The following is a 27,321-nucleotide window of genomic DNA, read 5'->3' as shown; positions in this document are numbered from 1 at the left end:
CTGCCGGCGCCGGTTGGTGTTGGGTGCACGTGACCGCCTCCCAGCCAACCAATGGAGGAACGAGGCGGAAAATTTCGAATGTGGCGACGGTAGTCCCAGGCGACGGGGTACGGTGGTACGGTCCTGGAGAGCCCATTGCGCTTGGCTCGCGCGGGAGAGCCTCGAAGAGCCTTGAAATGTGAGAAGGAGGAAGATAGCTCTTGCAGAAGTAGTGGCCAAGGTATGGTTCTGGACGCGCCTGCGGCAGGAGGGTCGCAGGGCCCACTTCCGCCAGCCCCACCTCCCCTCGGCTTTCCTCCTCCTGAAAGAGGAGGAAGTAGGTTTTAAGGTGGGAAACAAGGGCGTAGTGATCCGTGTTTGACTTCCCTTGGGTTCTCAATACCGTTCCAAATTCGGTGGCCGAAAGCTCGGGCGCTGGAGTCCCACTGGCCGCGCGCTTTTCGCGGTTCAGCCACTCGATCTGCCCTTTCATATGTTCCGTCTTCCTCTTATATTTAATAAATGGAGACCCTAATATCCTACTTTGCAAAATTGTGTAGATTAAGTGATGTGCAAATAAAGCTTTTTACGGTAGTTAAAAGCCTGGCTCAACGCAAGAAAATTGACAGCAGTTCTTTGTGCCTCGTGATACCGTTGACGTCCTCCTTGTCCAGGCCATTCTCTTCCTCACATACCCTGAAAAGGCCGGCACTGACTAGTGTCCTACCTGGCTGTCTTCGCAGCAGAACTGATTGGATAATTATGAACGGAGATCAAATATGCTAGGTTCTTTTGAATCCAGAGCGCCACGCGAGTACTCTACAAACTGAGACCGTCATCTCGCGCTGTAGCCTGTCTTTGTTTTCATTCCTTCTGTCTACCACACCCCCTGCTAACACCATCGCCTAATTTAGACAGGATATAAAACTTTTGATATGGAAAGTTTCTTTTGTGATTTTAGCTTGATTAAAAGTAATAACGAAAACTTTAAAATACCTTAACTAAACTAGATCAGTAACTTAATCTGTGTCACTCTCAAACATCTCCAATTCTAACTTAATTGTGTAAAACAACCCCTTTACCATTAGTGCTTTTAAAAATAGCTATCCTATCTCTGCTAGGAACCTCCCAGTATATACCTTGGTAGAAAGTTCTTAATCTACAATATCTGTATTTAAGATTCCAGACACTGCATAGAGGAAAATAAGGCCTAGAGAAAATAAGAAAGTGTAAGGTTTAGGAAAATGTTTGACTGTCTTAGAGAAGGTAAAGATATCCTTTGTGGTGAAAATTGTATGAATAGATTATTATTGGAAACAAGTTTTTTTTCAATTTTAAGATACTCAAAGTGCAATCTAGAGTAAAAGATGTTTCTGAAAAGTGGTTTGACATGTTTAGTAGCATGCTAAAACCTACCTGACTTGCAACATTGAAAGATTAAGTATACTTATGTATTTAATACTCAGCGTTTAACTGCATGTACAACAATATTTAATGTCTGATTTGTTATGTTCATAATTCACTGGGAGTTAACAGCCCTAAGTTTTAGCCATACTTTGAGAATACTAGAGTGTTCTTCTCCCCAAGTTCCTGCTCTAGCTCTGTAATTGTTACAATAGCCTAATAAAATTGTATGTGGTGCTACATAGTTTAAACCTCTAAGGATCACCGTGACTTTCTTGAGAGTGTGTGTATATCATAAGCGATAATTAGGTTAAAAGAGTATGGAAAAATAGTTGAATGACCTAATGTGATGAATTAATCATTAAAGAAGAGCTGGAAAACAAAACCCAGATATATAATTGCCTCAGAACTAATGCTGTAAGCCTAAGCACTAAAAGTTGGTCCTAAACATTTTCTTTAAGAAGCATAAATAATGCATCAAAATTTAATAATAAGCATTTTCAATAGTGTCTGGCATATATACCACAGTGAGTATTTGTTAAAGAATGAGTAAGTGGCATATTGTGGAATCTTTGGGTTGGAAATCTATATTCAATAAAACTTTTCTATAAAGTGCCTGAGGAGGAAGAGAGAACATCAAAAATATGAATGAGATTTTAAAAGCGGAAAATTTGTGTTATCAAGTTAGTTAACTATCTACTTTGAGCTAATTCTACAGTTTAGTCTATTTAATGCATTCTTTATGAACAGCCTATGTTTTTTAAAGTTTTATATTTGATAATATTCTCTCTGAGAAAAATTATTTTTTATTGTTTAGGCAAAAGATGGCCAAGGAAAGATGCCTGAAGAAGTCCTTTCAAGATAGTCTTGAAGACATAAAGAAGCGAATGAAAGAGAAAAGGAATAAAAACTTGGCAGAGATTGGCAAACGCAGGTCTTTGATAGCTGCACCATGCCAAATAATTAGTAAGAGATTTTTATGTTGTCCTTTTATATCACTTATAAGTTTAGATGTAATAACTGATAAATTTTTTTACCCTCTTTTAGCCAACACTTCTACACTGCTGAAAAATTACCAAGACAACAACAAAATGTTAGTTTTAGCTTTGGAAAATGAAAAATCCAAAGTGAGAGAAGCCCAAGATATCATCCTACAGCTGAGAAAAGAATGTTACTATCTCACATGCCAGCTATATGCATTGAAAGGAAAACTTAAATCACAACAAACAGAAGAAGAACCTGCTCAGGTATTTTCATTACTGAGGCCGAATTTCTTAGTTTAGTTAAGCCATGAATAAGTAGTTTAGATCAGTTATTTTATTTAAATGAATTACTGATAGCTCAATTATCCATGAATTGTTTAAAACATCCTTCTTTGGTGCTCCAGAGCACAGCTATTGCATTTGGCCAGTTAAGAAAGCTTCAAGCATATAGGTGATTGAAGCCTGTTCCTGCCTATTTCATTCTTAAAGCAGGTAGCAAGATAGGATGCAGAAGACATAATTTTAGCCTTTTGCATTGCTGGTCCATTTGAATGTTCAACTAAGTGAGTCAAAGATAGTGCAACCAAGCTAAAGATATAAAAGTGGTAGCTGAAGTGGACTCATCCAAAAGTTTTAATCAGTGCTATCTTAGCTTTTACCTTAGCCTTTTGTTTTGCTGTATCCAGTGGGGTTTTATAAGAACTACCTTTATTTAGGACATAGGGAGTATTTAAATGCTTTTTGGAGAATCGTTTTTACCTGCTTGTTGGCTAAGTAGAGAAGACTGTTCACTCCCAGACAGGTAAGATCATAAACATTTTGCTGCTCAAAGTTTCAATCTGATTCTCTTTTTGTCTAAGGTTGTAAAGAAGGTATTCAAATATGGTCCTGCTAGCCAAAATATAACAGATATGGAGAAGGTTTGCTTTAGGATATTCTTTGTGTCTTGCTGTACCATTGTGTATCATTGTGTACACAGTAATGTGTGTCATTACTTATGAAAAAAGTAATGATGAGCTAGTTTATTTATCCCTTTTTCCAGTAGCCACTGCCAGGGAAATGGGGCAGAGAAAGAAAAAAAGCAGTGGTGAGTGTCAGGCGTACAGAACATTGAAATTCTTCCCAGTGGCCATTGCTTCGCTATACCAGTGAAAACATTTGAGTTGGCACTTAGACCGGAAGGTCAGATAAGAAAGTGAGAACATAATGATTAGGGGAGGGATATTGGGGGTGGGAGGACGTGGGCGGGTAGTTGAAAATGGAATTAACGTCACTTCTCCATTGACAGGAGAAGTCAGTGAAAGTTCTTCACTCCCTATTGATTCCTCATTTTTTTCTCCATGTGATTAAGACACGTGTAATATATATGTATATATACACATAGACAATAAGTACATATATGGTATATTTGAGAACTGCCTCTATAAATATTAGGTATATTTTCTTTACCTTCATGGGAGGTTTATATATATATATATATATATATATTTTTTTTTTTGAGACAGAGTCTTGCTCTGTTGCCAGGCTGGAGTACAGTAGTGCATCTCAGCTCACTGGAGCCCCTGCCTCCTGGGGTCAAGCGATTCTCGTGCCTCATCCTCCCGAGAGCTGGGATTACAGGCATGTGCCACCACACCTGGCTAATTTTTATATTTTTAGTAGAGACGGGTTTTTCCATGTTGGTCAGGTGTCTTGAACTCCTGGCCTCAAGTGACCGAGCCACCTCAGCCTCCTAAAGTGCTGGAATTACAGGCATGAGCCACTGTGCTAGGCATGGTAGATTCCTTTTTTTTTTCTTTTTCCAGCATGTAATCTTTTCTAATTTTGTATTTTCCTTGTTCAGTCAACTAGTAGGGGGAATCAGTTCCTCTAAAGGCATTTGAATCTTCCTCCTCCTTTTACAAAGTTTTTGCTGAAAAACAGAACTAGTAGGAAGCGAATACTCGATGAGATAATTACAAAAGCAGTTGGGAAAAAATTCTATTACTGCAACTCAGTGGTTTTTGAGTATTTATTAAAAACATTGTTAGTTGCTACGCAAATATATTCTTAGCATTTAGAATATCAGCGTCTGTATTTTCTGCTATATACTAATTGCTTGTGTCACTCATTCTCAACCTCATTGTACACCCATGCTTCAGTGCTTATCAAATCAATTTAGCAGTGATGGAGAAGCTTAAAATGTAAGAATTTTACAAGAATGTTTTCTTGCCTAGCCTAGCAATAGTTAACGTTTAAGTAATTTTTAACAGCCTTTTTGTTCCCTAATTTTATAGATTTTTTTATTGCTTTTTTTTTAGTTTTTTTTGTTTTTTGTTTAATTTTTTTTTTTTTTTTACCTGCATTAATGTTTGTTTCAGAACATTAGCTACATTGATGTCAAATTTAAAGTTTTTGTCTTTGGCCGGGGTAGGTTGGGGGGGACAGAGTCTCACTCTTGCCCAGCCTGGGGTGCAGTGGTGTGATCACAGCTCACTGCAGCTTTCACCTCCCAGGCTCACGCACACTCAGCCTTCACCTCCCAGGTTCAAACGATCTTCCTATCTCAGCCTCCTGAGTAGGTGGGACTATGGGCGTGCACTGCCACACCTGGTTAATTTTTTTTTTTTTTTTTTTGCCAGAGACAGGATCTTGCCATGTTGCCCAGGCTGGTCTTGAACTCCTGGTCTCAAGCAATCCTCCAGCCTTGGCCTCCCACTGTGCTGGGATTACAGGCATGAGCCACCACAGCTGGCTGAAAGCTTTTAATGGGATTAAATTTCTGGTTGTTTTGTTTTTAATGAACATTTTTAGCCTATTTATTATAATGTCAACATATGTTCATCAAATTTCAGAAGATAATTAAATTAGAATTGGCTTCTTGGGAATTGAGTGAGAATTGTCATCTTCATAACAGAGATCTACAAATCCACCTCCATACTTAGGTTCTTCATCTTCCCTCTTGTTACAGTGGCAGAATGGCCCCTGTTCCTGCTAAAGGCAAGCACTACCCCCAGCCTCTCCCTAGCCCATGCATCAGATTTTCTCTTCTCACCTCCTCTGCAACTTTATTCCTGGAAGATTGTTCTCTCTTCCACATATCCCCCTCTCCACTGGATCATTTCAGTCATCATAAAGATGTGCTTTCGTATCTCTCAACCTTAGAGAGGAAGAAAGTAATGAAACCTCTCCTTGTCTCATATTTCTTTATCTCCTCATTTGTTTGCTTCCCTTCACAGCAGAACTTTTTAAAAGAAAACAGTATATTCTTCACTTCCTCAGCTTCCATTCACATTTGAAATGACTCTTTTTTTTTTCTTTGAGACAGGATCTCACTCCGTTGCCTAGACTGAAGTGCAGTGGCCTAATCATGGCTTACTGCAGCCTTGACCTCCCAGGCTCAAGTGCTCCTCCAAACCTCAGTCTCTTGAATAGCTGGAGCACCACCACGCCCAGATAATTTTTAAAAATTTTTTTGTAGAGACCACCTCACTGTGTTGCCCAGGTTGGTCTTGACCTCCTGGGTTCAAGTAATCCCCCTGCTTCAGTCTCTCTAAATGCTAGGATTACAGGCATGAGGTACCACACCCGGCCTGCAGCCACTCTGAATCTAGATTTTATCCTTACCATTCTGTTGTCACTGCATGTCAAGGTCACCAAAACCTCCATGTTACCAAATTCAGTGGTAACTTCTCTTTCTTCTTGACCTTGCAGTAATAATATGTAAAACAGGGACCACTCTTTACTTGACATACTTTGATCTATTCGTTTTCATGATATTATGCTCCCCTGGTTTTTATTCTACCTTTCTGACTGTTCCATGCCGGTCTCTTTTGCTGATTTCTTCCTCATTCTACCTTTAAATGTCAATTCTTGGCCAGGCACATTGATTCATGCCTGTAATCTGAGCACTTTGGGAGGCTGAGGTGAGAGGATCACTTGAACCCAGGAGTTCAAGACCAGCCTGGGCAACACAGCGAGACTCCCATCTCTACAAAATAAAAAATAAAAATTAGCCAGTTGTGGTGGCATGCACCTGTAGTCCCAGCTACATGGGAAGCTGAGGTAGGAGGATCACGTGTGCCCAGGGGTTAAAGGCTGCAGTGAGCTATGATAGCACCACTACACTTCAGCTTGGGTGACAAAGCAAGACTTTTATTTCAAAAAATGAATACATGCCAGTTGTTGTAGACTCATCTTATGCCTTGTCATAGCTTTATGTACTGTCTGCTGATGCCTTCCCAGTTTATAGTACAGAATCTAAAAACAAACACATACACATGTATACACACAGCCACCATTTGCTATCTCCACTTAAAGATGTATAAGGGATCTCAAACATAACCTTATATAAAGCACAACTTCCCCTTGCCTCCCCCAAAGAAACTGTATACTTCCTACCTTCCTTTATAAGTCTTACTCATCTCAGTAAAGTAGCCTACCCATTTGCTTAGTCCAAAACCACAAGAGGCTTTCCTCTCCCTCATTGTTCCCACCTCCATCCCTTTTCAGTCCTTGAGCTTGACCTGTCATCTCAAGGCCTTCCACTGGGCTTCACCTCCATAGCCATGACTCTAATCTTAGCTGATACCATGTCTTGCCAGATATGCTATGATGATCTCTCAACTCTTTCTACCCCTGGCCTCTTTTAATTCAGAGTGATCTTTCAAAAACTTAAATCAGTTTACTTCCTTTCTTAATATTAAGTACCTTCCCATCATACTTAGACTGAAATCTAAACTCATGGTTCCCTACATTATGTGGCCTCTGCATGTATATCTCCTACTGTTCTCAGTGACTATGTTCCAGCCACAACAGCCTTTCTTTCCTAAACACAGCAAGATTTTTCTTGTGTGTATTTGCTGTTTCCAATGCCTTCTTTTCCTCCTGCTCTTTCAGTGGCTGGCTCCTTTGCAGTCTTCTGATTTATATCAGATTCACTCTATTTAAAAAAGCAATCCAACCTGAGTTACTCTCTATCACCTCACCCTGGGTATTTCCTTCATGGCACTTACCACAATCTGAAATTTTGTACATATATCTTCTCTTTTTAAAATTTTATTTCCCTGCACTAGAATGTAAGCTTTAAGAGGATAAGACTTACTCTGCTTTTGAGCTCTTATGGACTCAGTTCCTAGAACTATGGCATGGCACCATGGTAGACTGTCAACAAGTGCATGTTGTTGAATAAATTAATGCTTTCTTATGAATACTTCAGTTATAACAGTGTTTTGTTTCAATACATTAACAGAACCAGGAAATATGTTCCTCTGGAACGGACCCCGGTAGTGATGACAACTCCAGAAATTTATTTGTGAAGGATTTACCGTTAGTATCAAATTCTTTATTATGATTATTAATACTAAGAAAGATTTAATTCTGTGATTCATTTATGAAAGGAAATGTGCATCATGTCAACTCTTATATTTGTAGTCTGATGCTTTCTCTGCTGAGAATATATTTAAGAGAATTTGATGTGTTGAAATTCTATCACATATAGCCAAGCTAAACCCCTTTTTCTCATATTTCACTCCTTTTTTGATGCCTAGGAAAAAGAAGCCTTACCAGAATTTTTAATTCTACTTCATACTTTCCTTCAGTCATACTTTTCTTTGTACCATGTTTTTATTCTAAGAAGGATTAGCTATTGAAATGAGGTGTTTTGCCAGCCCTATAAATAGTCTGGTTTGGGAAATAAATAAATAAATAAATAAAACATCATATTTAACACAGTTGTCCCATTGTCTCGCTGATCCAGTTCATTTTTCTAGATCCCCTATACCCTCGTCCCCTTCTCTTGGATCAAATGTACTTTATTTGTTTATGAATTATTAAGCTTTAATTATAAACAGTAAAATGCACAGATCACAGTTACACAGTTTGATGAGTTTGACTAATGTATATATCGTGGAACAAAAATGTCAATGAAGACATAGTGTTTTTACTATTAACATTTTGGGCCAGATAATTCTTTGTTATAGATGGCTATCTGTGCATGATGGGATGTTTAGTAGCATCCATAGCCTCCACCCAATGAATCCCAGTAACATTCCTCAGAAGAACAAAAAATGACTTCAGATATTGCCACATGTTCCCTGGAGAGCATAATTGCCCTTGGAGGAGAACTACTGCCATGGACAGTTCTTTCGTATGCCTTTCAAGTCCATCCCCTTCTCCACAGAAGTAACCACTAAGATGATTTCTATTGCTGTAGATTACTTTTAATCATTAGTAGTTCTTAAACTGTTGGACTTTAAGATCTGACAAACTTATGTTGTGGGCAAAAAGTAAGATAAGGTAATCGAGTTTGTAGAAGTTTTCTAAAGTAGTTATTAGTTACCACAGCCATTCCCTAAATCTGTTTAATGTCTAAAGTGGAAAATTCTCTACAGAGAATAAACAATAAAATTACAATTGGAATGAAACTGCCAGTAATAGTGTTAGAGTATAAAGAACAGTTCAAGTTTCATGAACTAAAGAACAACATTTTTTTTTTTTTTTTTTTGAGACGGAGTCTCGCTCTGTCACCCGGGCTGGAGTGCTGTGGCCGGATCTCAGCTCACTGCAAGCTCCGCCTCCCGGGTTCATGCCATTCTCCTGCCTCAGCCTCCCGGGTAGCTGGGACTACAGGCGCCGCCACCTCACCCGGCTAGTTTTTTGTAGTTTTTAGTAGAGACGGGGTTTCACCGTGTTAGCCAGGATGGTCTCGATCTCCTGACCTCGTGATCCGCCCGTCTCGGCCTCCCAAAGTGCTGGGATTACAGGCTTGAGCCACCGTCCCCGGCCAGCCAACATTTTTAAAGAAAATAAACAATGTTAACTTCAGAAGAGTTCAATAGTTAAACACCATAAAAGCATATATTACAAACAAATCATAGCTCTGCTAATGGTAAAGCAGGCTCCTAAAGAGTGGTCAAACTACATTTTTTAAAAAACATTTTACAAATGAATTATCATTGGCTGTTTCCTTAGTTAAATGAAATTGAGTTATATAACATGTTTTCAGGTGGAACTATCCAACTTGATAGGTTAGTTCTTCAAGTGGGAGTTGAATGTCAGTCATAACAAATCAATCTCCCTGTAATCAGCATAAGTGTCCTTTGGTTTCCTTTGATACAGAATAGATGTATTGATTTGAAATCGAGTTATGAAATGATACTAAAGGAAAGAAAAATTAGGAAAATACTGAATTTGTTTTTATTACATAATCGTTAAATTTCTGTTTTTTCATTGGTATTTTCTAAGGCAAATTCCTCTTGAAGAAACTGAACTCCCAGGACAAGGAGAATCATTTCAAATAGAAGGTAATCAAGTGAAAATCCAAAAATATTATTAAGGGCAAGATAAGGTCTTTGAGAACAAATAATACAAGTAAATTTCTCTAATTCTTTTTTTCTAAACTTTTTAAATTTGTTCATCTGGTATTCTGCTCAAAGGAAATCTGTTTATTTTACACAGAGTAATAGAGTTTTAAAATATATTTATTATGTCAAATCTGTAATCTGAAACTTTGGCTATAACTATGGCAGCAATTTACTGATTGCTACTATGTGTCAAGCTCTATGTTAGGCATTTTACATGCATAATCTCACCCAACCCTCACAACAACCTAGGAATATAAGTACGTTAGTCCCGTTTTGTAGGAACTCAAGAAGGTAAAGTATCTCACATGAAGAAGTCTAGATGTTAAGAGCTAGTATTTAAAATCAAAGTTGAACTCCAAAGCCATCTCCTTCTTACTACTTTTAAATTGATATATCTGTGTTCTCAAATGTCAGTCTCCTCCACTTGAACTAAGCTTCGAAGAAGGGATAGTATTTGAATAAGCAAAACCGGACATAGCCTCACTTTTCCTTAAAATACGGATTATACAGATTATATTTCTTTTTTTTTTTTTTTTTTTTTTTTGGAGACGGAGTCTCGCTCTGACATCCAGGCTGGAGTGCAGTGGCCGGATCTCAGCTCACTGCAAGCTCCGCCTCCCAGGTTTATGCCATTCTCCTGCCTCAGCCTCCCAAGTAGCTACAGGCGGCTGCCACATCGCCCGGCTAGTTTTTTGTATTTTTTAGTAGAGACGGGGTTTCACCGTGTTAGCCAGGATGGTCTCGATCTCCTGACCTCGTGATCCGCCCGTCTCGGCCTCCCAAAGTGCTGGAATTACAGGCCTGAGCCACCGCGCCCGGCCCAGATTATATTTCTTACCTGAGAAGCTTTCTAGTTATCCAAATCTTATTTATTTTTCAAAGAACAACTTAACTCCCACTTTCTCGTTTGTCCCACTCTGGAATATGCGGTTGTACTTCTCTGAATCTGTACTCAGTGAAACATATTCATTTTCTTTAAACTAAGAGCACATAAAATCCTGTTATAATTTTTTTTTTTTTAGACGGAGTCTCGCTCTGTTGCCCAGGCTTAGAGTGCAGTGGCGCGATCTCAGCTCACTATAAGCTCCACCTCCTGGGTTCACGCCATTCTCCTGCCTCAGCCTCCCGAGTAGCTGGGACTACCGTTGCCCGCCACCATGCCCGGCTAATTTTTTATATATATATTTTTTTTGGTAGAGACAGAGTTTCACCGTGTTAGCCAGGATGGTCTCCATCTCCTGACCTCGTGATCCGCCTGCCTCAGCCTCCCAAAGTGCTGGGATTACAGGCGTGAGCCACTGTGCCTGGCCTATAATATTTTTAAAGATTATAAAGATTGAGTGTCCCTTATTCAAAATGCTTGGGACCAGAAGTGTTTTGGATTTATTTTTTAAATTTTGGAATATTTACATTATATCAGTTCATCATCCCTAATTTGAAAATCTGAAATCCAAAACCCTCCAGTTAGCATTTCCTTGGAGCATCATGACTGCACTGGAAAAGTTTTGGATTTCAGATTTTCAGATTAGGGATACTGAACCTGTACAAGATTCTTTCACATGTCAGATATAAGCCATCAGTTGATCACTGACAAGTAAATAGATGGTAATATTTTAGTTCCCCAGATTTTTATTTACAGATTTTATAATGTAGGAAAAGTACAGAATGACTTTTTGGTCATTCAGTTTTTTACTTTGAATTCTAAAGTTCTTGAAATTCAATTTTCCACAAAGTCAAACTATTTGTCTCATTTACTTTTTAAATTCTCAGATCAGATACCTACTATTCCTCAAGACACACTGGGATTTGATTTTGATTCAGGTGAAGCTAAGTCCACTGATAATGTCTTACCTAGAACTGTATCTGTCCGTAGCAGTTTAAAGAAACATTGTAACAGTGTATGTCAGTTTGATAGCTTGGATGATTTTGAAACCAGTCATTTGGCGGGGAAGTCTTTTGAATTCGAAAGAGTTGGATTTTTAGACCCACTAGTAAACATGCCTGAAAATGTACAACACAATGTTTGTCAATGGAGCAAGGACCAAGCTAACTTATCACTTTCAAAGCTGATGCATCCAGGAACGTTTACTAAAACAAAAGAAGACATTTTAGAATCTAAATCTGAACAAACTAAAAGTAAGCAAAAAGATACACGAGAAAGAAAAAGAGAAGAGAAAAGAAAAGCTAACAGGAGAAAATCAAAATCTATGTCAAAATATAAACAGAATAAAAGTGAAAATAAAAGAACTGTTTCCAAAAAGAAAATGCACAAATCTGTCAGTTCCAATGATGCTTACAATTTTAATTTGGAAGAGGGTGTTCATCTTACTCCTTTCCGACAAAAAATGAGCAATGACTCTAATAGAGAAGAAAACAATGAGTCTGAAGTGAGCCTCTGTGAATCAAGTGGTTCAGGAGATGATTCCGATGACCTCTATTTGCCCACTTGCAAGTATATTCAGAATCCCACCAGTGATTCAGATACAAGACCAGTCACCAGGCCTCTAGCTAAAAGAGGGCTGAAATATACAGATGAAAATGAGACGGAAGGTTCTAAGCCAACAAAAACTCCTACTAGTAAGTGATCTACTTGTTTACCTGTGTTTTTAATGTTTGTGATAAATGATCACTCCTGATGCTTATATACTATACTTACCATCTGTTTCTCTGGTGGAGGTTGGAGACTTACCATCTGTCTCTCTTTGGGGGAAGTTATGGTCTGATTAAACAGTGTGGGGCTGGGTGTGGAAATCACAGTTGTATTGCTCTGACCTAATTCAGAGATTGCTTGTTGTGGAGACAGAATTTTTATTTTCAGTAAATGAGGACTCCCAAGAGGACAGAGGGACTCTTTTGTGGAGTTAGGTTGAATTAAAGTAGCTTTTATACACTTACCTGAAGTATCCCCTTGAAAGTGAAATCAAATTTGAATCCAGTGGCTTGTTATTTTTAATGGCCTTGTTTTGTATTAAATTTGACAGGAACCATGATTTTAAATAATCTTCTAGTTAGTGAAGATTTCCTCAATTGATAGGCTTAGTATTCTTTTGTACAACATCTCTAAAAACTGGCTCAGAAAATATTTTATGAGATCAAAAGTAGGCATAGTTCAAATGTTCATAATACAACCTGCACCTGTCCACAAAGATTCTCATTTGGCAAGTTTAGTTAATACAAGTAAAACTAACATACATAGTCAAGTTGTATCATTTTCAAAATATTGTTATATCATTTTATTTGATCCTCAGAACAATTCTGTGAAGTATAGGTGTTATGATGCTTATTTTGTTTATAAGGAGATTAAAACCTTAAAAACCGAACCAACTTTCTAAATCGGCTAGTCAGTGGTAGCAGGCAAGTATCTTCTTAAAAAATATACTGTAGGCTGGGCGGGTTGGCTCATGCCTGTAATCCCAGCACTTTGGGGGCCGAGGTAGGCGGATGACCTGAGATCAGGAGTTCGAGACCAGCCTGGCCAACATGGTGAAACCCCATCTCCACTAAAAATACAAAAAAATGAGCTGGGCTTGGTGATATGCACCTGTAATCCCAGCTACCTGGGAGGCTGAGGCAGGAGAATCGCTTGCACCCAGGAGACAGAGGTTGCAGTGAGCCGAGACCATGCCATTGTGCTCCAGTCTGGGCAACGAGCAAAACTCAGTCTCAAAAAAAACAAAAATCAAACAAGATTGGCAGAGTGTTGATAATTATTGAACCTAGGTAACTCAGAGTTTATTATACTGTTATTGCCATCTTTGTGTACATTTGCAAATGTCCAGAAGAAGTTGGGATTTTTTGGTTGTTGTTCACTTTTTGATTGAGACAGGGTCTTGCTCTATCACCCAGGCTGGAGGGCACTGTCACTGTCATGGCTCAATGCAGTCTCAACCTCCCAGGCTCAAGTGATTCTTCCACCTCAGCCTCCCCAGTACCCGGGACTATAGGCATACGCCATCACACCTGGCTAATTTTTTTTTTCTTTTTTTTTTGACTTTTTGTAAAGAAGAGGTCTCACTGTGTTGCCAGGGTGGTCTCAAATTCCTGGGCTCAAGCAGTCCTCCTGCCTTGGCCTCAAGGAGTTTGCTGGGATTATAGGTGTGTGAGCCTGTATGCATAAAAATACATAAAATCCATAAAGAATACATTTTTAAAAGAAAAAAATATACTCTAAAATAGTATTACTCAGAGTTTGATCCCTAGACCTCTTCTTAGAAATGCAGAATCTCAGGCCATATCCCATACCCTGGAGTCAGAATCTGCATCTTTGTGGTTTTTTTGTTTGTTTGTTTGTTTTTTGAGACAGAGTTTCGCTCTTGTTGCCCAGGCTACAGTGCAGTGGCACGATCTCAGCTCATCCCAACCTCCACCTCCTGGGTTCAAGCTATTCTCCTGCCTCAGACTCCCAAGTAGCTGGGATTACAGGCATGTGCCACCACGCCCGGCTAATTTTGTATTTTTAGTAGAGACAGGGTTTCTCCATGTTGGTTAGGCTGACCTGAAACTCAACCTTGGATCTCCCAAAGTGCTGGGACTACAGGCGTGAGCCACCGTGCCTGGCCATTAAGAAGTCCTCCTGTGGATTCATATACACATTAAAGTTTGAGAAGCATTTTTCCAGAATGTAGCAACCGATCTGATATTGTTCCATAAGATATATTTCTCAAACTGCAAGTTGGAATAATTAATACAGGACAATGTATTTATGTGGCAACAAAAAGGACAGACTATAAAAACCAGATAACACTGTGCATATGGCTCTTAGTATACAGTCATTTCACGGTTATAGTTTACTTTTTTGGGCATACAGTTTGCTTTTTAAAGCTATTTGAGGAGATTGTTTTGCAGTGTCTTTACTATGTGTTGGACATTTGCCTTCCAATATAGGTGTAGCTCCAAAGTATACTTGGATGTTTATGATGGGAAAAAAACTGAGTAACTTTTTAACATGCTAGTTTGTCTCCTGGTTTACACAGAAGCTGTTATTTAGAATTCTCATTTGTTTAGTAGAAGGAGTTTTAGCGGCTTTATAAGATTCTAGGAAGAGACTTGATAAAAACCTTGGTATTGAAAGAGAGAGGACTTGATTCCAAATAGCAAGGTATGACTAAAATGAAATTCCATGGTTAAACTAACTTATTATGCCCAAGCTATCCTAGAAGAATTTTAAGTTTTAGTGAAGTGTTCTGTTATAATTAATATTTCAACACTGGTTTGAAAGGAAGAGGAAAAAATGATGAAAAAGCTAAAAAAGAAACAAATCCGTTATCGGCCGTGCATGGTGGTGCACACCTGTAGTCCCAGCTCCTCAGAAGACTGAAGCAGGAGGATTGCTTGAGACCAGGAGATGGAGGTTGCAATGAGCTGAGATCACACCACTGCACTTCAGCCTGGGCAACACAATGAGAGCCCATCTAAAAAAAAATTCTATTATTAAATGCTGGATTTTGTATACAGTTAAGATATATAAAATTGAGTACAATTTTAGTTCCTGTGTGGGTTTTTTTTTAAATCATTCAGTAAAAATTGTTTTGTAGGTACACCACCTGAAACTCACCAGTCACCTCATCTTAAACTGAAGGATATCACCAATGTCTCCTTGTATCCTGTTGTGAAAATCGGAAGGCTTTCTCTTTCTCCAAAAAAGAACAAAGAAAACCCAGCAGTGGTTCTGCCTAAACGTAGGTGCACAGTCAGCGTGAACTATAAGGAGCCCACCCTCGCTTCGTAAGTATTTGGTTTGTGGGAACTTATTTTTAATGATACATGTCGTACATGTCGACGGAATAAGGTTATGGAGCTTTGTTCAATGAGTTTTTTCTGAAATAAAAACATTTGATTTTAAAAAACTGAAGTGAGAACATTTAAAATCGGTGTATTTTACCATAACTTGATACTGAGGAGTAAGTTAATATTGGGATGCTTATGTTATGCCTGAGATCTCTTTTTACTCTTACAGGAAACTGAGAAGAGGGGACCCTTTTACAGATTTGTGCTTTTTGAATTCTCCTATTTTCAAGCAGAAAAAGGATTTGAGACATTCTAAAAAAAGTATGAAACAAATACAATGAAGGTTTTGATGGATATTGTTTAAATTCAATCTACACCTCTTTCTGTTGCTTCAGGAGAGGATCTGTAAGAGTACACAAACAGAGTGAGCCATTGCCATAGAATATTCTCTTGACAGGACCTAGCTCATAAACATTTCTTCAGAACTATGCTTCAAATGGGATGTTTTGTATTAAAACTTTAATAAATCTGTTTTTTCCTTTGAATATAAATAACTGAACTTAAGCATTATCATCATACCGATTTCTTATGCTGTCTAAACCTCTTAATGTTAGTCAAAATATATCTTTTTTTGTTGTTGTTTTTTTGGAGACAGAAATTCATTCTTGTTGCCCAGGCTGGAGTGCAGTGGCGTGATCTCAGTTCACTGCAACCTCTGCCTCCCAGGTTCAAGCTATTCTCCAGCCTCAGACTCCCGACTAGCTGGGAGTACAGGCATGCGCCACCACGCCAGGCTAATTTTGTTTTTTGAGTAGAGACAGGGTTTCTCCATGTTGGTCAGGTTGGTCTTGAACTCCCAACCTCAGGTGATCTGCCCGCTTCAGCCTCCCAAAGTGCTGGGATTACAGGCATGAACCACTGCGCCCGGCCCAAAATATATCTTATACAAACATTTTAGAAATGAATAATGATTACTCAAATTAAGATATTTTCATTATAAGCTTCTGGCATCTCTATTTTTCCCTTAAGTGGGGGATACTAAAGTGAATGATTTTCTAAACAGATCTTTTGAAACCCTTCAGTACAGTATTTAAGTAAAATAAATTATTGTGGATCTTTTGAAACTCTGTGTAGTATTTGAGTAGAATAAATTTTTGATATTTACAGTAGGGTACACCCTAAGTTGTTGATGAATTCCTCATACCACTGTTGTATTTAATTTTTCAGATAAAATGTATATGGAAAAATGACTAGAGAAATTAATTGTTTTTTAGGCCCAGGGACTAGGTAAGTGACTAGTTCTGAACCCCAAGCTCTAATTGTATGTTCAGAGTGATGCCTCAGTAAAATTACAAATGTCATGTACTTTCAGGATAGCTCCTTATTGAGTCCGAAATCTCAAAGATTAAATGTGTGAATATTTAGGGTTTTTGCATATTTTTGATCAGCCAACGAAAGGGAATTAGTTCAGTTCAGAAAGTTTGATGTCTATATTTGTATATACCTCTTTAAATTTTAAAACTTTGTAGGTTATTCATTTTTCAAGAGCAATAAAGCTTGTATAAGATAGTGACTGCTTTCCTTCTATTCTTTAAATATCAAAAATAGAATATCTCTCTGTCTTCACTATTCTCATCCTTGGACATTTCCTCTCCCCTCCCCTTGGTATTCTCTTTTTTGGGGTCGGGGGTGTGATCTAGGTGAGTTAATCCTTAGTATTTTCAGTAGACATTGCTGTGAAACTCTCAGCTTCCCCTCCATACTTTCAACCTAACACTTCTCTCTCCCAACTTTTCTCTATGTAATCTCCCAGTTCATGATTAACAAATTATAATTTTATGGGGGGACCATTCTAATCCTGTTATCTCAGATTTTCTTGGCTGTTATCTCCCTATCTTTCTGTATTCTACGTCAGTCAGAGCCGAAATCCTTTTCATCATCCCCAATTTTTCTAGCCCCCTCATCACTGATTCATATACCCTAGTTTCCCATCACAGTCTCTTAATTTTTCAGTTTTTTTCTTACTACTCCCTTTATTCTTATTCTTTAAATTCGTGGAAACACTAGAGTCGCTATCTTAAACTAAGACTACGGACAGTTAAAAAGTCAGTTTCTCTGCTGGGCGCGGTGGCACACACCTGTAATCCCAGCACTTTGGGAGGCCGAGGTGCGCGGATCACGAGGTCAGGAGATCGAGACCATCCTGGCTAACACGGTGAAACCCCGTCTCTACTAAAAATACAAAAAACTAGACGGGCGTGGGGGGGGCCGCCTGTAGTCCCAGCTACTCGGGAAGCTGAGGCAGGAGAATGGCGTGAACCCGGGAGGCAGAGCTTGCAGTGAGCCGAGATCGCGCCACTGCACTCCAGCCTGGGCAACAGAGTGAGACAATGTCTTTAAAAAAAAAAAAGGTTAGTTTCTCAATCCCTGTAACCACCTTTAAAGTGATCAGTAGCTACATGTGGCTATATTAGACAATTGAGGAAATACTGAACATTTCCATCATCACAGAAAGTTCAGTTGGACCATGGGCCAAATCTAGCACACCACCTGCTTCCGGATGGTCTATAAGCTAAGAATAGTTTTTACATTTTTAAATAGTTGAAAAAAAAAAAAAAAGCAAACACTTGAAATCAATTTTAGTGATAGAAGCACTAACTTTGAACCCCAGTAAAGTACCTACATTATATTCTTGAGTTTGCCTCTTGGCCTACAGTCCTAAAATATTTACTTTCTGGTCTTTACCAAAAAAGTTTGCCAACTCCTGCTCTAGACCATTGAGTACTTTAATTTTGCCTTAAAGATCATTCTGCTCTGACACTCTGATCTAGCTTTGATCCTTCCCTTCCCTTCATCCCAAGAGTTAATCATTATCCTAAAATCAGTGTTAAAGTGTTTGTATTTTTAATGTTCCTATAATCTTGTCATATTTATCCATAGGCTTTTAAGTATTATTTTATATCTTAACATTTTATATGAATGTTATATTGTACATATCATTTTACAACTGACTTTCAGCATTGTTTTTGAGATTTATCCATGTTGGCAGATGTAGATTATTTTCATCATTGTACAGTTTATTATATAAATCAGACATACTCATTTCTTCTTTTCAGACACAATTCATTTCCACTTTATTATTTACAAATTAGTGCTGCAGTGAACATTCTGCATCTTTGTACACTTAACTTAAAGTGCTTAACTTTCTATAAAGTTAATACCTAGAAGTGGAGTTGCTCGGTTGTAGAGTATATTGAACTGTAGGAAATTACTTCCTACAGTGGTTGCACCAATTCTGTTATAAGGAGTCTATCACTGTCCTAACAGCAATTTCTAAGTTCCAATAACACCACACGCTGTCGATCACTTAGTTTTATTAGACATTGAAATTAGCCAAGCCAGGAAGTATGAAATTATTTCTCTCTCTGTTTTAATTACTATGAACTTGTATCTCATTGATTTAATTACTTATGAGAATTCAAGTGTTTCTTATTCTCATTTCTTCCTTTATGAATTATTATACCTTTTCCCTGCTTTTCTACTAGAATGTAAAACTATGGATTTTTTATATAGTCTACATACTAGTCCTTTTTTCTGTTTACATGTATTCTAAATATCTTTCTTCAATCTCTGCCCCTTTTTATACCTTGCTTATAATTAATTCCCTTTGATATTTAGAAGCTTGAAATATTAGTATCCTCCACCACCTTCTTCCTTAAGATTTTGTCTAAAATTTGTACAGTTTTGTTTTTCACTTTAAGGTCTTTAAACCATATGGCATTTATTTTGAGTACCAGGGATCTAATTTTATTTTTTCCCGTGAGGATAACCAGTTGTCCCAGCAGAATTCATTGACTAATGTCTTCTTTCCCCACTGCTGAATATTCCTAGCTTTGTCATAGAATGGGCTTCTTTCCATTGCTTTGTTTAGCTTTGTGCTGGGTATATTGTGTAGTCACAATTTTTTGTATGTTGGTGGAGGTGGTAGATGTACATAGAATTTATCTTTTGATGTTTTTAAGTTTTTTTTTTTTTTATTCTCACTCTGTCACCCAGACTGTCACCCAGGCCAATCATAGCTCACTGTAGCCTCAAACTCCTGGGTTCAAAGGATCCCCTTAACCTAGGACTACAAGTGTGCACCACTGCACTTGGCTAAATTTTTTTTTTTTTTGGTAGAGCTGGAGACTGTTTGTGTTTCCTAGGCCAGTCTTAAACTCCTGGCCTCAAGCAATTCTCCCATCTCAGCCTCCCAAAGTGCTAGGAGGATTACAGGCATGAGCCACCACACCTGGCCATTTTGATCATTTTATTTGTAAAGTTCAGTAGCATTAAGTACATTCACATGATTGTGCACCCTTTTCCAGAACTTTTTCTTCTTTCCAAACTAAAACTCTGTACCCATTAAACAATCACTCTGCCTTCTCCTCTCTCTCCCAATCTCTGGTAACCACTACTTTTACTTTCTATCTCTATGAATTTGACTGTTTCAGGTAACTAACAGAAGTGGAATCATAGGATATTTGTCCTTTTGCGTCTGGCTTATTTAACTTAGCATAATAACCTCAAGGTTCATCCATGTTATAGCATGTATCAAAACTTTATTCCTTTTTAAGGTTGAGTAATATCTCATTGTATGTATACATATTTTCTTTATCCATCAATGAACATTTAAATTTGTGTATCTTTGAAGAAATGTCTATTCAAATCCAATAGGCTATTTTTCGTTGTTGTGTTTTAGTCTGTATATATATTAGATATTAGTCCCTTATCAGATACGTGATTTCCAAATGTCCTCCCCCATTCTGTGGGTTGCCTTTTTACTCTGTTGATAGTGTCCTTTGATGTACAATAGTTCTGAAATTTGATTAAATCCAATTTGTCTATTTTTTTCCTTCTGTTTTCTTCTAAGTCATAATTCTTTTAATGCATAGGTAGGATTTGTTTGCTAACTTTTTTTTTTTTTTGAGAGGAGTCTCGCTCTGTCAGCCAGGCTAGAGTGCAGTGGCGCAATCTCAGCTCACCTCAACCTCCACCTCCTAGGTTCCAGCGATTCTCCTGTCTCAGCCTCCCAAGTAACTGGGATTACAGGCGTGTGCCCACCATGCCCAGCTAATTTTTGTATTTTTAGTAGAGTCGGGGTTTCACCATGTTAGCCAGGCTGTTCTCAAACCCCTGACACCAAGTGATCCGCGTGTCTCGGCCTCCCAAAGTGCTGGGATTACAGGCGTGAGCCACCACGCCCGGCCAACATTTTGTTTAGGAGTTTTTGTATCTATGATCATGACTAAAATTTGCCTATATAATTTCTTGTATACACCTTGTACTTTTGGTATCTGTGGGAACAAATTGTACCTATTGAGAGTTTGGTGAACTTGACACCAAAACTATCTTATCTTTCTAAGCTTTAATGGGGAAATTTTGTACTAGTTTTTTAATGATTATAAGTCTTAGAGGTTCTCTAATTCTTGAATCTGTTCTTAGTTTTTCTTAATTTTTCTCCCTTGGGGGTTGTAAATGTACATGTATTGTGATAACTGCTATAATTTTACTTTTATTGAATTTTTTTTTTTTTTGCTTTCTATCTGCTACAATTTGGTTTCTCCAAATCCCATGTTGAAATCTGATCCCCAGTGTTGCTGGTGGGTCTAATGGCAGGTGTTTGGGTCATGGGAACAGGTCCCTCCTGAATGAATTAATGGCCTCACTGGGAGGAGGAGATAAGTAAGCTCTCACTCGATTAGTTCCCAAGACAGCTGGTTGTTTAAAAGAGACTGGTGCTACTTCTCTCTTGCTTCCTTTCCATGTGATCTCTGCACATGCCAGCTCCCCTTTGCCTTCCACCATGAGTGGAAGCAGCCTGAGACTTTCACCTCATGCCCAATCTTCCAGCCACCAGAATTGTAAGCCAAATAAACATTTTTTCTTTATAAATTATCCAGCTTCGGGTATTCCTTTATAGCAACACAAATGAACTAAGAAACTACTCTACTTTTTCTTTATGTCATTTTGATAATGGTCAAATTCTGTGTTTCCCTTAAAATGAATTTAATTTTGCCCTCATTCCTGAGGTATAGGTTAACAGTTACTAATTTTCTTACAGACTTGATTTTGTTGTTGAGAAGTCTAATCATTCTAATTTTTCTTCATATTTTGTTAGTTTGTCCCTTAGCAACTCATATTCTTGACTTGTTATAAATGTATTATTTTTAATTTTCAGTTATTTTGCTGCTAGTTTATGGAATACAATTGATTTTCATACCTAGACTTTGCTAAATTCACTCACTAGTTCTACCACCATTTTTTGCAGTTCCATTAGGATTTTTTTTGTACATGATCTTAAAGTCTACATATAAAGGCAATTTACTTCTGTCTTTCTGTTTTGCATATCTTTTCTTGCTTTACTGCACTACTAGAACTTCCTCCATAATGTTGAATAGGGGTGAGAAGAGCCCTTGTCTTTGCCTTTTTCTCGACTTTGGGAGGAAGCATTTGGTCCTAGGGCATTACTGTGATATTAGCTGTAAGTGATCACTAATAACCTATCTCAGACTGAAGACATTTCCTTGTATTCTTTCTTTGCTGGGAGGTTTTTTTCCTTTTTTTTTAATCTTGAGTGACTGTTGAACTTTGTCAGCTACTTTATTGAGATTTTTTTTTCTCTTTTATTCTCTTAATATGGTGAGTTAAATTAATGGATTTCCCATGTTAAACCAACCTTGAGTTAATGGGATAAATCTATCACTCAGTCATAACATCATTTTTGTATGTTGCTGAATTTTGTTAATATTTTGTTAAAGACCTTCGTATCTATGTTTGTGAGAGTTACTGGTCTATGGTTTTCTTATGGTTTTTAAAATTTTTTCTAGTTTTGGTTATCAGGGTAATAATACTAGCCTCATAAAAGGGGTTCACAAGTCCTTCCACCTCCTCTGTTTTCTGAAAGAGTTTGTGTAGATTGATACTACTCCTTTCTTGAATATTTGACACACTAGTGAGACTATTTGCGCTAGGACTTTTGTTTGTAGAAACGTTTTAAGTTATGAATTCATTTTTAAAGTTGATGTAGAGATGTTTAGATTTTCTATTTCTTTAGACAGTTTTGCTAGTTTGTGTTATACAAGGATTTTGTTCATCTAAGTTATCAAATTGTTTGAGATTTTATTCATAATATTCCCTTGTATTTTTTGTCTTGCATGTAAGAGCTCTAGTTATCCTCCTTTCTTTCATTCCTGATATTGATAACCTTTTTCCCATTTGCCACAGGAATATTCACTGGCAGCACTTGTGGCTGCAGCGTTTACCCAAAGATAACTTTGCCACAAAATAATCTCGCTCTTAATTGTTTTTCCATCACTCTAGTATATTGACTTTGGAAACAAAAGATATTCTATATATAGCATTCTGTTTATAGTAGTACTATATTTCCATTTAGAAAATGTAGTAACTCTCAAAACCTGAAAATGTCAAATTCTAGAAAACGAAGCAATCCTATGTGTGATGTTAACATCATTCTTGAACAGTTGTTGGTCGAAGATTCATTTGATGAACCCAGTTTTTCCGAAATAGACGATTCTGATGATTCAGACAACTCTGATGTTAGTTCTGTTAGAAATAACGCCAAGAAAACTTTTTATTTTTTATTTTCACATTGAAAATCAGTCAGATTTGCTTCAGTCTCTAAGAGCATATTTATGTAAAATTAAACGCATGCTGGCAGCAAGCTACGCTCTTTTGTCCAAACAGGAAAAGGGATTATTTGTGCTTTCTTCTTGATCAATCTAAATAGAAGTTTATGACTTTCAAAGAACCAGTTTTGAGTTTCATTGATGTATCTCTTTTTTATTCATTCTCTATTTCACTGATTCCTACTCTTTGACATTCTTCCTTCTACTTTGGATTTAATTTGCCCTTTCCTAACTTCTTAAGGTACTATGAATTAAGACTTCTCTTATTTTAATATGAGTATTTTTAATTCTGTAAGTTTTCCTTTAAGTACTCTATTAGCTGCACCCTACAAATTTTTATATGTTGTCATTTAGACTATTTTCTAAATCTCTTGTGATTGTGATTTTTAGTCTTTTCTTCCCTCTGGGCTGCATTTTGGATAGTTTCTTCTGCTTTTTTAAATCGTGTATTAATCCTATCCAGTGTATTTTTTCTGTCATGATACTGTATTTTCTTTTTTTTTACCTCTAGAAATTCCATTTGGTTCTTTATTTTATATATATATTTTATTTGTCTATTGTATTCATGTTTCATATTCTAGAGCATGTTTATAATGTTCAGAATAACTATTTTAACACCTCTATCCACCGATTCCATTAACTCTGTCATTTCTGGATCAACTTTTATTGGCTTATTTTTGTTTTAGTCATTTATTATACTTTCCTGCCTTGTATATCTTGTAACTTTTTAAATTGGATACTGTACATTGGGAGTTTTACATTTGTATAAGCTATATCTTCTTGTATTCCTTTAAAGAGTTAACTTTGTTTTGTCAGGCAATTAAGTCTGTTAGAGATCAGCTTCATGTTTATTAGGCTTGCTTTTAAGTTTTTTGGGGCAGATCTATGGGAGCTTTCACTCTATGCTCACTTACCCCCAGTACAAAGATGTGAAGCATCTAGGGTCTTCACTGAATGTCCCATTTATTCAACAAGGTCTATCCATTCTGGCTGCTGGTTGCTTGAATGATTCCCAAGCCTGTTCAAAGTATTACTTTTGAGTGTTGTTTGGCTCACAACTCCCTGCAATTGTTCTTTACCCTGCAGTTCTTTCCATAGTTACATGAAGTTTCATCCTACACATGAATGGATTCGTATTCAATCAACACTCAGGAGACAGAATTCTGGAGCTCTTTCTCTGCATAGCTCTTTCCTGTCTATTACTCTGCTAGCAAATTCTACATTTGCGGCCTCTCCAAACTTCAGTCTGTCTCTTCAACTCAGTGATATTACTGGACTCTGGATTCTCACTCCTTGTCTCACAATTCTGAAACTACCTTGGGAAGAAATATAGGAAGAACATGGGGCTCACTGCTTATTTTCCTTCTCTCGGGAATCATAATCTTTTACTAGCTATTGCACAATTTCTGAAAAAGTTGATTAATATTTTCCATCCTTTTTGCTTATAGTGGCTGAACAAGTCCCATAGTAGAGGACTTCATAGGCAGAAGTGGAAGTCAATAATTTATCCTGCTTAGGATTCACCATGGTTATAAATATTCATGCTTTTTATTATGAAAAATTATTGGCTTGTTGAATGTTGCCTTTTTCCCATTCTCTCCTTATGCAATATCTCATAATTGTTGGGCTTTGATTTAACTAATAATAGTCAGGAACAACTGTGCTAGACCTTGTTCTAGGCCCTTGGGATGCCTCAATGACCAAAACCAATATTCTGCCCTGATGGAATTCACATTGTTTATAACCTGTGTCTCTTAACTCCTTTTTCATATTTTCCATCTCTTTAGCTACATTCTTTCTGTATCATTTCGTCAGTTCTATCTTCCAGTTCACTCATTCTATCCTTGGTTATATCAGCCTATTTAACCTGTCACTTAATGTTTTGTTCTCTATTTTTAGCAATTATCAGCACTCTAATTCTGGTATTTGTTGTATCTGCTGACTTTCAATTATTTGCTCACATATTTTCTAAGTTTTTATTGTGAGCTCATCCTTCATGGAACTTATTTTTCCTCCTGAAAAAAATCTGTGGACTAGGTTGTAGAAACATCTGTGTAGACTGATTTTGTGTTTGCTTTTACCAGGAGCCCTGGAGGTATCACCTGCCAAAGAAGCAATTTTTATTTCATATTATGTTTGGGAATTTGTTTAGAGATTCCCAGACTGTAGGGAATGAAAACTGGAAACCCAAATCTGCTTGAGGTAAAGTCCAGGGGCTTCACATCCTTAGAAAACTTTTTTAGTCCATGCGTTCACTAATGTATGCAGACCTTTAATAGATTCTAGCTTTATGTGTGGGGGGAGAAATGGAGGGGTGTTGACAGTCTATTTCACTCAGCCTACATACGTATTAAAACCTAAGCCCTTTAATTAGAGATAGCAACTTTCCCAGGGTGACCAAGGAATCAGTACATGTATTGAACCCCTTTTAAGTTTCCTGTTGGTTGTGTCACTTGGAGATTGCCTTTTCTTTCTTGTAAGCTCTGCTATGCCCTCAAATGTATTGCATTTTACCTACCATTTCCAGGTGTTTTCAGGGGTCAAAGTTTTTAAGTTATCTTAGTCTTCCATATTGTGTAAGCGAAAGTCTCCAATCCCATTTCCTAGATGATTTTTTAAAATCACAAAATGTGACTATGCTTAACAGCTGTTTCCTGTTTCTCTTAAAATCCATTTCCTATTTCTCTTAAAATAAAATCCATTATTCTTAATATGGCCTGTTATGGCCCTGCACCATCTCACACTACACTCCGCTGCTTCTGCAACTCTTGTCATGTTGAATTCTCTCAGTTCTTTGGAGATCTTAGCCAGTGTTGTCTCTGCCTGCCTTCTTCTAAATTTTGCCTTGGTCAATGCCTATTCTAATCTTTCAGCTTAAAAAACCACTTCCTCTCAGAAGCTTTCTCTAAGTTCCTGCTTACCAGACTTTTGTCTTCCTTTTTATAATCTCATAGCACTATACTAGTAAAAGCTCCAGAATTTCCTTATAAACAGGGCCCTACAGTGGTGATTTTTTGAATGGAGGAGATACTGGGACAAGGAGCCAGGGGAGTACCCTGGAAACATATATTAAAGCTACATTTGCTTAAAAAGTCTTTTTATTTAATTTGTATTTTTGTTGAAGCGACCCTTAGTCCCACCACTGCAGGCTCTACCTTTCATTGTAGCACTCTAGATACCTGTAATTACTATTCAATGTCTGACCTCTCCATGAAAACATAATTGCTACTTTGATCACTTTGTACCTACACACACTCCAAATTTCAGTAGCCGCCTTGGGCCATTGTTCTAGGCCCTTGGGCCTAGGCCCCTGGTCTAGAAGGCCAGGCTCTTAGCAGGGTGTTTCATGACTCTATCCAACCTGATCCCATAACACGTCATCAACTCTCACCCTGACCTGAAATTAGTCTCTCATCTCTTAATTCATTGATGTGACATTTCTTCTCCAATTGACTTTTCTTTCCCAGTAATAGAATCTTAGCATTAAAGGGCTTTATCATTTTAAACATAGGAGATGCTTAATAAATGTGGAATAGGAATTTGAGGTAAAGAGCAGGGAAATGTGAAGGAATAGGAACTACAGTTGGTAGCCTTAATATCTAGATACTTCATGCTGCAACAAACTAGGACCATCATTCTTTAAATGTAGCTGTGGCATTGCATAGCATTGAAGAGCACTGACTCTGGATCCAGAATCCCTGCATTTGCCTTTTTGGGAAAATTCCCTCTCTGTATCTCAGTATTTTCATTGAATTCTAAGGATTCAGTGAGTTAGTACATATAAAATGCTTAGAAAAGTGCTTAACACTTACTAAGTGCAGATTCCTGAGGAAATTACTTGGTTATAGGAATCTACACAGCATCCACAGATTGACTATCTGCACTAAATTCTGCTAGTTCAAACCCACTTAGTGCCAGTACAAGTAAAATAATACTCATATTAACAATACTTGAATACTGGTTTAGGTAAAAAGCCTTTTTAAAATTTATAGTGTCAACTTAAAATTCTATATAGTGTTTTACATTCACTTGAGATCATCTTCACACACATTAAATACATCCTGACTACAGCTTTGAGCAGAAAAGCATGTGTCTAATGAGAATAGACTCAAGATAATGAGTATGGCGCCCTATCATAAAGGGTGTTGGGAAGTAGCATTTGTGCAAGAAGATACATGTAATAAGTAAAACGGAGAG

At 37.5% G+C, this 27,321-nt stretch overlaps 1 protein-coding gene across 7 annotated transcripts; it reads left to right on the top strand.

Annotated features, from left to right (window-relative positions):
* On the top strand, positions 1-25,413 carry SGOL1 (shugoshin-like 1 (S. pombe)). 7 transcript variants are annotated; one of them, XM_011933734.1, is made up of 9 exons: positions 1-328; positions 2,201-2,349; positions 2,431-2,630; positions 7,597-7,673; positions 9,591-9,649; positions 11,480-12,286; positions 15,244-15,433; positions 15,666-15,757; positions 25,209-25,413. In XM_011933734.1, exons 2-9 carry the CDS (start codon positions 2,208-2,210, stop codon positions 25,274-25,276), a joined length of 1,635 nt encoding a protein of 544 aa, XP_011789124.1. In that variant the 5' UTR covers positions 1-328; positions 2,201-2,207; the 3' UTR covers positions 25,277-25,413. The 7 variants fall into 7 exon arrangements, with proteins under 7 accessions (XP_011789124.1, XP_011789127.1, XP_011789125.1 ...); XM_011933737.1 differs by lacking the exon at positions 25,209-25,413 and having other exon boundaries at positions 11,480-11,530; positions 15,666-17,009; XM_011933735.1 differs by lacking the exon at positions 25,209-25,413 and having other exon boundaries at positions 15,666-17,009.
* The last annotated feature ends 1,908 nt before the right edge of the window (positions 25,414-27,321 follow it).

Source organism: Colobus angolensis, unplaced genomic scaffold (assembly GCF_000951035.1).
Source record: "Colobus angolensis palliatus isolate OR3802 unplaced genomic scaffold, Cang.pa_1.0 Scaffold129, whole genome shotgun sequence".
Classification (NCBI taxonomy): domain Eukaryota; kingdom Metazoa; phylum Chordata; class Mammalia; order Primates; family Cercopithecidae; genus Colobus; species Colobus angolensis.
Note: the sequence above shows the minus strand (reverse complement) of the source record. Positions and strands in the feature narration are given on the sequence as shown.